Source organism: Sinocyclocheilus grahami, unplaced genomic scaffold (assembly GCF_001515645.1).
Source record: "Sinocyclocheilus grahami isolate Dianchi unplaced genomic scaffold, SAMN03320097.WGS_v1.1 scaffold543.1, whole genome shotgun sequence".
In the NCBI taxonomy this organism is placed as follows: Eukaryota; Metazoa; Chordata; class Actinopteri; order Cypriniformes; family Cyprinidae; genus Sinocyclocheilus; species Sinocyclocheilus grahami.
Window position 1 is genome coordinate 1,729,242 of NW_015505722.1, and position 13,524 is coordinate 1,742,765.

A 13,524-nucleotide genomic window follows, 5' to 3' on the forward strand; every position below is an offset into this window, starting at 1 on the left:
AGTACTTTGAAGGTGAAGCTGCTGCCAGTTAATTACTGCAAATCTACAGTGAAAAGTTTTACAATGTACTGAAACTAAAGTCACCAAGATTCCTGACTTGATTTTTAGTTGTTTGACTCCTAGAGTCTAGGTATACATTCACCTTCAGAACTTCATCTTTGTTTGTAAATGCAATGACTTGACAATTGTGTTCTCTTTGGTTAAATGAAGAAAGTTTTGCAACATCCAACTGTTGATTTCATCAATGCATTGGCAGAGACAGTCAAGGCTAGGCTAGGTAAATCTGGGTCTCATCTGCATAGCTGTGATATGCAATCTTGTTCTATCTCATTATTTGACTCAGTGGGAGCATATACAGGTTGAACAATTAAGAGTGGTGCAAGAATTGAGCCTTGAGGGACTCCATATGTCATGGACATCCACTTAAACTTAATGTCACCTATAATAACCTTTCCCTTCTATATGGCCTGAACCATTTGAGGACCATCCCAGAAAACCTGACCCAGTTTTCCAGTCTAAGTATGTTGTGATCAACAGTGTCAAATGCAGAACTGATATTTTGCCAGAATCAGTATTTAAGAGAATATCATTTATTATCTTTAATGTTAATAACATTTATTAATAAATGATGAATTTTCCACTTCTAAGAGATCAACTTCTAAACAGTTAAACACACTTTTGAAAAAAAAAAAATGTAGGAAGTGTGTCAAGGCAGCAGGTTGACATTTTAAGGTGCTGTACGGTTTCTTCTGAAATTTTGCCATCAATTGCTTTGAAATCAGACATAGTAACTGCTTTCTGAAATTGTGGTCGATACGTCTGAGTGCAATGTGAGGATGTGCTGATCGCCTATCTGAGAATCTGACTTGGGGGTTTAGCAAAAAGAGTGAGTGTTGTTCAACTTGCTGTTTATAAGGTTTGAGAAGAAGGTCTGTCTAGCTGTGCCTAGTTCCACATTGAAAGCATGAAGGCTGTCTTTATAGATGTTATAGTGAATTTCAAGTTTCGTCTTCCGACCACATGCTTTTCTGCATTCTTTTCATGCTCTGTACTGCTGTTGAGTTTCTCCGAGGTGCTTTTTGTTTGCCAGTCTTTATCCTGACTGACATCGATAACAGTCTTAATAACTTTTGAGTTAAATGAATCAAGGAGAAAATCATCAGAGTCTGTCGTTATAGCCTTCATAAATAGCACACTAGTGTTCTCATTTATGCATCACTTTTTGTGACAGACACAGATCTAGTTTCAGTGGTAGAAGAGATCAATACATCAAAGAAAACACAGAAGTGATCAGATGCTACGTCCTTAATGACAATAATGGATGATAATATTGGTTAATTATTATTAATCAATAATGATTAATAATGGATGAAATGTTCAGACCCTTACTGATGAGTATATTTTATTTATTTTTTAATTAGAAGGACCTTTTCCACTATACTGTAAATAAACTTTTTGGATGTTAAAGGTTCCTCATGGAACCACAGGTGCCAATAAATAATTTAAATTTATGAGAGTGTCATTCCTGGACAAAGCAAACTCAAAATACTTTGTGACAAACTCACCGCAAAGGGGATGTCATTAAAAACACGTAGTGAAGAAATGAGAATTCTGTAGGTAATAGGTCCAGTTTATTGGAGATGTATTACTTCACCTAATATTTGTATACCATTTAAGACATGAGATACTTCTTTTGTTGATTCTGACCAAACGGTAAGGTGGTTCGCCAAGCCAAGGAGACGTCCTCTGCATTTCGCGAGGTGATCTTGAAGGCATCGTTCTTCGTTCCCTTGCCCTTCCCATGGGTGATGCGGTAGATCCACTCCTGCAAAGTTTCGGTCATCTCCAGCCCCACAAACTCATACATGGCTTCGATCTCGGCCAGAGTGTTACGTGCTAGATCCTCGTAACGTATCATTTTGTAGCGTCCCCGTAGGAAATCGGGCGGCTTTAACATGGCCGTCTCATAAATGCGCACATGACTGCGGCAAATCTCCTGCAAGACCTTGTATGGCTTATCCTGTTCCGGAAGGCTCGCCTGTTCGAGCACTATGGCGCTATCTTGCACCAGGGCATAGGCCGACTTCTCTCGGGAACGAAGCACCGCTCGTGGGTCACGAACTAGATGGATGATGCGCAGATCCAGAGTGGGGTCCTGCAGTAGCGGGTACAGCGACTCCAACTCGAAGAAGCGCACCTCTTTTAACACCACATGGCTGTAAGTCCGACACGCTGCCTCCGCAAGCTTCAAACCCTGCGAGTCGCAGCGCTGCTTGCATTCTTGCTCTTTGCTAATCTCGTTGCGAGCTGTGAGAAAACAAGCGGGTGGAGAGCAGAGCGCGTGGCTGTGGCTCCACATGAAGAGACTGGAGACATTGCATGGCTGGGGGATGTAAGCGTCCATCACCGACATGTCGCACTGAAAGACGCTGCGAATCATATCGCGCACCGCCATTCGCAAGCTACGTGCACCGGCTTGCTTTATAGACATCCACACGTGCCAGCCTGGCTCCATCAGGTAAAAGACCTCCGGATGCTGGTTAAACACCTGGCCCAGGAATGATGAGCCAGACCTCCAAGATGACAGCAGCAGCACATGCACCTTGCCCTCGGACAAAGAGGTGTTTTGAGATGGTGGACGGCTGTACCATCCGTACAGAAGCACCATTGCAACAACCTGAATTAGCAAAAGACTTCGCACAGTGGGCTTCGACACTCTCCACCACAGCATAATGTCAACTTTACTCACCTGCAAAAGCAAGCACATTCATACTTTAATGGCTGGTTCATGTACTGGTGTTTTTATGTGACAAAATAATATTCTAGTTGTAAATGATTACTTACAATGGCTTTAACCCTGTAAAGCTCGACATAGGAAATAATAGGCAGAGAAATGCAAGGTTTTTTGAACATTTAGGTTAAAAGTATGCATATGTGATTGATTGATTTATTGTTGAGTATCATATTTGATTCATCAGGGTTTTGTGGCTCTTACAGTCAGGGATGGGCAGTATTTAAGATACATAGTATTTTGTATTTTAAAGGGTTAGTTCACCCAAAAATTAAAATTCTGTCATTAATTACTCACCCTCGTGTCGTTCTAAACCCGTAAGACCTCCGTTCATCTTCAGAACACAAATTAAGATATTTTTGATGGAATCTGAGAGCTGTCTGAAACTGCATAGACAGCAAGGGTCCTTACACGACCAACGTCCAGAAACATAGCAAGGAGATCGGTAAATAATCCATGTGATATCAGGGGTTCAACCATAATATGTTGTAATGCTAAAATGTTTGTTTTCAACTTCCAAATAGGTATCCAGTGATTGATAAATACATATTTGATTGCTGAATATTGCTGAATATTGTAGCCTAATAGAAGTAGCCGTTTAGTAGGATCATGATTTTGCATACCATTGCATGAATGACTGCCTGGCATATAAAATATTATTATATTTATAAATTATAAATATATACACAAATTATAAATTATTAATTAGTTAGAAACAAGTTGCTATGAATACAGGTGCCATTATGAATTACTCGTTTGTCATTGAGTCAGTGTTTCTGATGCAAAGTAGGCCCTTCATTACCAAACACCAAGTAACTACATTAGGAGGATATAATGGAGTCCTTCGCGAACTGTTAAACATTAAACTGTTGGTTACTTTAAAACTAACCTTCATCTGGGAGATCACAGGGATGTGTGAATATTTGATCTATTAACTGGTTGCATGTCAGATTTATTGCATGACTCTGGCAGAGAAAAGCTGTTTCTATCAAACATTGGTTGCTTAATCAACTGAGGGAGGAATAGATCAAACAGACCAATTGATGGAAGGTTTACAAAAGGCATTTCTTGCTCCCTTGTAAATGTATTTTTTAGTATTTTTAAAATACAGTAGTTTATTTTGATAGTTGTTGTGGCTGCTGTATTTTGTGGTTTATTTTGATACACTTAAAATTAAGGTATTTGTTATTTAATTTTAAAATACATTTTGATGTATCTTTGCCCAACCCTGCTTATAGTATGATAGTGAAGCTTATACTTGAGAGAAAAACACTTAATTTATTCAGGCTCAAACTGAGCAGAAGTATGCAATTTGGTGCAAATTTATGATCAAAGCTCTAGTTTTAATTTAAAAGGTTCTTTTTTTTTTTTTTGGTAACAAACACTTTTCTTACATTTACTTTCTAAAAATTAGTAAAGATTTCACAGCAAAAAGGCATGTGTACCACAACCTTAATGTGGACATTTTTACAATTATACTAAAAGGACTTTTACTTGGTAAAAAGTATAAACTTTAGATTAAACTATCATTATTAAATATGATTTACAGTTTTTTATATGATACAACTGTACTTTGCAATTTTAGTTTTCTACTTTAATGAACTGAAAAAAAAAACACTGACTGGTCAACACATTGGGGCATTGCTATTAAACGCCAAAGAACAACTAAAATGAGTCTGAATATCAAGGGAAATCACATTTAGTACTTCTGGAAATACTTGATCAAAGTAAGAAGTTAAACCAGCATATGATCAGACACTAAACGCACAGATATTAAATGAAATGCAAACGAAAATAGAAAGGCAATGCACACTGTACCAATGGAAAACTTCACTCTGAAAACAACTCAATGTGCGTTCAACTCAACATGTTAATGTTCCTGAGCACTCTCAAAACATGCTGCTTTCAAACATTTTTAAAGCGACAGTTTACCAAAAACTCAAATTGCCATTTATCCAACAATAGCGTAACGTCTAGCAGAAATTACAGCAGAGGTCCATGCGACTTGCAGGCTATTGTCCAAGTAATCAGAGACAATATAATGGCTCAGGCATTGAGTGAGGCACAGCGAAACCAGTTTCAGTCAATAATTTCAATTTTGGTTTCTTCCTCAAACAATGACATTGTCGCAGAATGTCACTTGCGGCAGTGGTTCCCAAACTTTCTGCAGCATGCACCCTCTCTAGTGTTTCATACATGTCAAGCACCCCCACCACCTTACTCCAGTTAAACACCACATTCTTAAATGCAATAATACACATAATCACTGTATGCAGGGCTTGACATTAACTTTTTTGCTCACAAGCCACTGTGGCTAGTGGTTTTCCAAAATGACTAGCCACTCAGCATTTTCATTGGCCACAATTTTGATGTTGGGAAATTACATTTTATATAACTAAAGTTACTGCATATTAAAATGTATTTAAATTGATTTCCAGGTCATTTTTTGCCTATTTAAAAGGATATTTTTTTTACTAACCATATTAAATGCATGAGTCATCTTCAATATCAAATTCTTACATTTTATTCATAATTTCACTTAATATAATAAGACACTACAGGACTGTTACCAATCAAATGAAATCAGTATTAACAAAACCGATCTTTCCACTGCAGAATAAACAGAAGCAGCTGAAGTGGCCTTTATATTTACACAGGTTTGCCTATTTAAAAGGATATTTTTTTTACTAACCATATTAAATGCATGAGTCATCTTCAATATCAAATTCTTACATTTTATTCATAATTTCACTTAATATAATAAGACACTACAGGACTGTTACCAATCAAATGAAATCAGTATTAACAAAACCGATCTTTCCACTGCAGAATAAACAGAAGCAGCTGAAGTGGCCTTTATATTTACACAGGTTAATGAAGCTGAAATGTAGCATGAATGCATTTACATTGCAAAATTATAATTAGTTATGAGCTTGGTGTTTTAAATCAGTCACTGCCGCAACATACCGTCTCACCAGATGTGCCTCTGAGCATAGTGCATCTGTGATCAAAGCTGAATTTCAGTGTCACATTAAATCATTCTAATATGCTGATTTGCTGCTCAAGAAATTATCAATGTTGAAAACAGTTGTGCTGCTTCATATTTGTGTGGAAACAGTGATTTCTCAGAATTTGATGAACAAAGTTCAAAACAGCATTTTTTTTAAAATATCAATTTAATGCATCCTTGCAGAATAAAACTATTAATTTCCTTTTAAAAAAATCTTATTGACATCAACATTTTGAGCAGCTGTGCAATTTTATTGTGAAATATCTCCCGATTGTTTTTCTGTCATCTGAAAAGCATTGATCTGGGGTTTGTTTCCCAAATGCATCGAGCCTAAGCTGATCGCAGACACCAGTGGTGGGAATGGTTTCTTAAGATCTACTTATGCTTCTGATCAGGCACGTGCACACATAGACATCAAAGGTGCCTTGAGCACCTGCCCTTTCTCTTTTCTCGAGAGAAAGTGCCCTTTTTTCTGGGGAGTTGTTTTGGAATGAAGGACTGAATGACATACCGCATACTGTGCATTTCTTTCACTGCATGATTCAGTTTATTAAAATGCATTTAGAATGATCACAAAATTGAAGATATGGGGGCAGAAATGTATATTTATATCATCTTTTTCCACCAAAGAGCAGCATGATTACAAATGTGATATTGATTTTACACAGCAGTTCAATAAACAAGAATTCAATATTAAGACACTTACGTTTTAGACACAATATTGACTGTTTTTGCGCTATTTCGCCAACAAATATCATTCCAATTTGCATCTCTGAGCAACATGTTCCTGAATGAATCAACCGTTTAAATGATTCAGTTTAATTGCAATGACTCACTTATTATCAGTGACTTGCTGCCACCTGCTGGCGGTTTTAATTTCACATTTAAAGTATCTTTTCGTTTAAAAAAAAAAAAAATCTTAAAATATCAGTATTCAATGTTTTAGGTTTAAAATATCAAAACAGTATTAATGCATTTGTAACTGCAGTTTAACAGCGTGTTAAAGCATCTAAACGCCACTTCAGATGCAGCTTCTGTGTTTCCTCTGCATTGCAAAGGTTAATTTTGTCAATACTGATTTCATTTGCTTGGTAACAGCCCAAATGACTTATTCTTCTAATTGACTGATTCAATTTAAGAATTTGACTGAAAAGATGATGCACACTTTTAGAAAAAAAAGGGCTTTATAAAAGTTAAAAATCTATTTAAACTTATTGAAAAAGATTCATTTCTATCACTGCTGTGAACGGATCACCACACAGAATATGCAGAATATCAAAAAACGTTAGGAGTCAGCCGTCCACGGTAGTCCTTAAGATATCAGCACAGTAACACTCAACAAAATACCGTCTAATTATCGTTATAGATAAAATCTCAGAAAATATTGAGATTTTTTGTCAATATTGCACACCCCTATTATATTTAACGTTTTGTTTAGACATTTTTTTTTGAATGAATATGAGAAGTGCCCTTTTTTCCACTTGAGCCCCTGCCCCTTAAAATGTCTGTGCAGGTCCGTGCTTCTGATGCTTTTGGGAAACGCACCGTCTGTGAGCGAAGCGTCAGCAGCGAGCGCTGTCTGTGATTGATTGGTTCGGTCTTTCAGCATTTGCGTATGTTACATGGTTCAATCCTACACAATTATTCGCTAACATAGTCTATTTTTCCACTTAAAAGCTTTTTTTATTATGCACCAGATTTCTTGCTAAATAAATAAAATTATGTGAGGATCGATCCTTTCGATACAACATCAGTATCGAAATTTTTTTTTTTTATTATTATTATTATTATGCTTCCATTTACAACAAACAAACAAGGTACACAAACATCACATAATCTAACAACACGTGAACAGCCTCAGGTTGAGCATAACCAGTGACAAACAAGATCACAATAAACCAATCAGTGTTTCCCCTGCCATTATTTTAGGGGGGGGGGGGGGGGCCCCCCCCTTGGGGGGAGGGTTTTTTTTTTTTATTTTTTTTTTTTTAGGAATAAGCATACAATATTTCTTCAATGTTTTAATTGTAATATTACAATTACCTTTATTTTCCCCCAAAATTAAATTGATTTAATTTTCATTACTTAAAAGATAGATTAAATGAATGTTTTATGCCTTAAAAAAAATTTTAAATACACAATTTCTGAGCAAAGAAATCATAAGGCTATTGCAAGAATAAATTAAACTTGTTTTATGCTTTCAAATAATTAGACGTGCTAAAACAGAATTTGGTTACAATAAAACATAAGGTTGGAAAAATAAAACATTGCATAGGGCCCTAAACATGTAATATCTGTTAAACTTTTAATACATTTATGTTAAATTGTTTACGTTTCATGACTTTAATTCATTCTACATGCTTTTTGATTAATAAAATGTAATTTAACCATTAAAAAGGAGTCCAGAAGAAAAAAGAAGCCGTAAACCTAGGGGAAACACTGCAATAATAAAGAAGAAAAGAAATAAATAGAACAAATAAAACTAACCAAAAGGGGCTTTTTACATTAGTTTATACATGTCCCAAAAACGAAATCAATTCGAGAGCTTTCTTGTTTTTAACCAATTCTAAAGATTTGCACAATTTGAACCGCGTTCATCCACTGGTTAAAGCTGGGTTTAGATTTAAACCATCTACATTTATGAATGAACAGCTTTCCAAGACAAAGCAAGAAACATCAGTATCGAAAGTATCGATGCTTCAGGATCGATCCGCCCATCCATACATACCGGCATGTGCCAATGGCTTCCGCGCGCCAGATGCAATAATGTTAATACCCTACAGTCTCCATTTGCGCCTGTGCGCATTATAACACACAACCTCATCTGCCACATCAAAATTGGGTTGTTTCTCACATAAAGCTTTTGTATGGTTACCGAAAACTTCCGAAACAATTTATTTTATTTAAAAAATTTTTTTTTTTTTTTTACAAAAATTAGTATATCATACCGGTTTGGAGAACCATCATGAGGGACTTTGTGACGACAGGATTTCCATTACTTGGTGAACTGTCGCGTTAAGAGCGTTGTACACCTGACCGAGAGAAGCAGGTGGGAAATGTAGTGTGATCGATGAGTAACACGACCAGAGAGGGAACGGTGAGACATCAGTCACAAGCAGACCAACAAACCCTCTGTAGCGATTCATCGTTTGAGCCAGCAAGTGTTTCTACATTATAATTACTTAAATAATATTCTTGCTACGTTTAGATGCGGTTAACATCGCCAGAGAATATAAACGCGACTGCTCCACAACCATCCTCTTTAAAAACTTCTAGAAAAGCAACACTCCCGTCACAAACCGGTCATTTTAAGAGTCCCTCCACAAATACTTTGACGAAAATACATATTTTCATGTAATTCTGTAGGAGAGGCTGCATATTATTAAAGCGTGCCTTACCTCCTGCTCAGCAGTGCGTTTGCGTTCAGGGACAAAACGTTTCTGGCTGTATAAACTCTCTGGATGTGAAAAAAGCTTTGAGACTTGGCCATTAAGGGTGATTGACGGCAGCTGGGCGGAGCTCCACAGTGAGTAGCCTTCTGTAAGATGCTCTCTCAAGAACACTAAAATGAGATGAACTTCTCAGAGTGGACGCTTTATGTCTCCTATTCCATTGTGTTATCAATAATACAAAACTCATTTAAAACGCGTATAGGTGTGATGCAACTACGTGTACTATACTACACAAGACACACATTGTTATCTAACTAACCTAGCTATATCTGAGATTTCCTACAAAGTGAATATACACCAACTAAATCGATGTAAGATATAAATTCACATATTCAGAAAGAGCTACATGCGGCACATTCTGTCACAAGAATGAATGAAACGGGGAAAACATTGCATCTGTATCCCAATCACTGTCCATTGTGCCAAACTTCCTGTGCTTGAGAATACTGAATGTGTATCTGGAGCCAACTGAGACAAGATAACCATAAGCAAACATATGATGCGCTTTTGTTTGGTTTGAGTCAATGTTAGTTTAAAAGCATTTTATTGACAGTCAATCCATCTATATTCTTTTTACTGACAATAATCTTCCAGATGATGTTTATCACATTATTTATTGTAACATAGGCTGTCAAATGGCAACATTAAATATCCAAACTCAAAGCATGTACCAAAACACCATGCTAATATTATGAAACCTTTCTGCCTTTATGGCTGACAGCACTAATGAAACATCAAGCATAATAATGCAACTGTGTGTTGATGAGCATTAGACATTTAACCGTTACTCGTGAGGAATCAGTAATTAAGAAAAACGTCCTTCTGAACGTACACCTCAAGGATTTGTCATGGCATTTGTGGATTTTTAAAAAATCAAACAGCACGAGTTCTATGAGGCCATTTTATTCAACCTGAGTTCATCAGTTAGTTTAACTCGCTTATAAAACACGCTTTGTTTGAGGTTTGACTTGAAATATTTCTCTTATCAGACTTTCCACACAACAAAGAATATTTTGTGCAGTATGTGGTGGAACACGAAGTACTTTAAAACCAGAAAAAGCAGCGATTCCACAAGCATCCTGGTGGGAATTCCTTATGAATGCACTCGAACTGAACAAGGAGAGCTATGTATATAGAAAAACAATAGCAAACACAAGTCCTCAATAACAAATGAAGGTCCTCATAATTGTACAATAAAAAATAAAAACACACAAAAAATGTCAGGAGCTGTGCTGTTTAAACGGCGCTACTGCGGTGGTTGGTAAAACCTGGTTTTGAAAGACGAATGTTTGAATGTGCTGGAAAACCCAAAGAAAGATGAGCAGGACGCTGACATACTGAATCCAGGCAAACTTGATCATTTCCCAGAAGCCCGGCCGATAGGTAGAGAAACCAGTAAAGGAAATTAAACTTGAACTGATCAAATAAAACACGAGTGGAGAGTCTAGGAATGCACAGAAGTCAGGAAGTGACTCAAAGTCACTTCATGTGTCATGAGAGTTTGGGCTCTAGCAACAAATTAAAAAGCATAAAGCAACAATTTCCTGTCAATGCGTTTTTTTGATCAAAATCATGTTATCTGAAAGAAACTTCAGATTTACTTTTTTCCCTTATGAGCTTGGTGTTTTAAATCAGTCACTGCCGCAACATACCGCGACAATGTCTCACCAGATGTGCCTCTGAGCATAGTGCATCTTTTATTTTTTTTATTGGAATCAGGATTTTGTTGTAGACCAGATGGTTGATGTTAGTAACCATGCATGAAACAATAAGAACATCTACTATATACCCTCAAATAGAGTATCTTTTACAGCAAAGGGATAGTTTCCCCAAAAATGTTAATTCTGTCATCATTTACTCACCCTTATGTTGCTCCAAAACAAGAAGTCTCTTCTGCTCACCAAGGCTGCATTTATTTGATCAAAAATACAGAAAAAAACACTAATATTGTGAAATATTATTACAATTTACGGTTTTCTATTTTAAAATACTTTAATACCAGATGGTTGATGTTAGTAACCATGCATGAAACAATAAGAACATGCACTATATACCCTCAAATAGAGTATCTTTTACAGCAAGGGATACTCTATAAAGGGATAGTTTCCCCAAAAATTTTAATTCTGATCAAAGCTGAATTTTCAGCATCATTACTCAGTCTTCAGTGTCATACGATCCTTCAGAAATCATTCTAAAATGCGGATTTATTAGCAATGTTGAAAAAAGTTGAGCTGCTTAGTATTTGTTTTTTTCTTAATTCTGTCATCATTTACTCACCCTTATGTTGCTCCAAAACAAGAAGTCTCTTCTGCTCACCAAGGCTGCATTTATTTGATCAAAAATACAGAAAAAACACTAATATTGTGAAATATTAATACAATTTACGGTTTTCTATTTTAAAATACTTTAATATATAATTTATTGCTGTGATCAAAGCTGAATTTTCGGCATCATTACTCAGTCTTCAGTGTCATACGATCCTTCAGAAATCATTCTAAAATGTGGATTTATTAGCAATGTTGAAAAAAGTTGAGCTGCTTAGTATTTGTTTTTTGGAGGGGGGAGGGGGTCCTGTGATACTTTTTTCAGGATTCTTTGATTAATAAAAAGTTAAAAAGTAAAACAGCATTTATTTAAAATATAAATATTTTGTAACAATATACACTACCGTTCAAACGTTTGGGGTCAGTAAATTTTTTTTCTTTCTTTTTTGAAAGAAATTAATAATTTTATTTAGCAAGGATGTGTTAAATTGGTAAAAAGTGACAGTAAAGACTTATTTATATTGTTAGAAAATATTTATTTTTTGTATAAACTTTTTATTCATCAAAGAATCCCGGAAAAAGTATCAAGGTTCCAAAAAAATACTTAGCAGCACAACCTGTTTTCAACATTGATAATAAATCAGCATATTAGAATGATTTAAATATTATTACAATTTACGGTTTTCTATTTTAAAATACTTTAATATATAATTTATTGCTGTGATCAAAGCTGAATTTTCGGCATCATTACTCAGTCTTCAGTGTCATACGATCCTTCAGAAATCATTCTAAAATGTGGATTTATTAGCAATGTTGAAAAAAGTTGAGCTGCTTAGTATTTGTTTGGGTCCTGTGATACTTTTTTCAGGATTCTTTGATTAATAAAAAGTTAAAAAGTAAAACAGCATTTATTTAAAATATAAATATTTTGTAACAATATACACTACCGTTCAAACGTTTGGGGTCAGTACATTTTTTTTTCTTTCTTTTTTGAAAGAAATTAATAATTTTATTTAGCAAGGATGTGTTAAATTGGTAAAAAGTGACAGTAAAGACTTATTTATATTGTTAGAAAATATTTCTTTTTTGTTTAAACTTTTTATTCATCAAAGAATCCCGGAAAAAGTATCAAGGTTCCAAAAAAATGCTTAGCAGCACAACCTGTTTTCAACATTGATAATAAATCAGCATATTAGAATGATTTCTGAAGGATCATGTGACACTGAAGACTGGAGTAATGATGCTGAAAATTCAGCTTTGATCACAGGAATAAATTATATTTCAAAATATATTCAAATGGAAAATTGTTATTTTAAATTGTAATAATATTTCACAATATTGGTGTTTTTTATGTATTTTTGATCAAATAAATGCAGCCTTGATAAGCAGAAGAGACTGATCCCAAACATTTGAACAGCAGTGTATGACTTTCTTTCTTTAGTGGAACCATGTTGTTTGGACCCCAGAGCTCTTCAAAATAACTTCTTTTGTGTTCCACAGAAGAAAGCAAGCATGGAGATTTTCATTTTTGGGTGAACTATGACATTTACAAAAACTGTCTCTCTCTCACTGAATATTTAATACATATATGTGACCCTGGACCACAAAACCAGTCATAAGGATCAATTTTTCGAAATTGAGATTTATACATCATCTGAAAGTTGAATAAATAAGCTTTCCATTGATGCATGGTTAGTTAGGATAGGAGGACTATATTTGACCGAGATACAACTATTTGAAAATCTGGAATCTGAGGGTGCAAGAAAATCAAAATATTGAGAAAATCATCTTTAAAGTTGTCCAAATGAAGTTCTTAGCAATGCATATTACTAATCAAAAATTAAGTTTTGATATATTTACGGTAGGAAATTTACAAAATATCTTCATGGAACATGCTCTTTACATAATATCCTAATGATTTTTGGCATAAAAGAAAAATCAATCATTTTGACCCATACAATGTATTTTTGGCTATTGCTACAAATATACCCCAGCGACTTAAGACTG

General features: G+C 35.3%; 1 protein-coding gene and 1 pseudogene across 1 annotated transcript; both read right to left on the reverse strand.

The window, feature by feature from the left end:
• Positions 1-1,672: 1,672 nt before the first annotated feature.
• On the reverse strand, positions 1,673-9,250 carry LOC107555690 (carbohydrate sulfotransferase 6-like). The gene is made up of 2 exons (XM_016238558.1): positions 9,200-9,250; positions 1,673-2,749 (listed from the first exon to the last, which is right to left on the reverse strand). Exon 2 carries the CDS (start codon positions 2,729-2,731, stop codon positions 1,673-1,675), a length of 1,059 nt encoding a protein of 352 aa, XP_016094044.1. The 5' UTR covers positions 2,732-2,749; positions 9,200-9,250.
• Positions 9,251-9,858: 608 nt separating this feature from the next.
• LOC107555733 (transmembrane protein 231-like) overlaps positions 9,859-13,524 on the reverse strand; it is a 6,688-nt pseudogene continuing 3,022 nt past the window's right edge.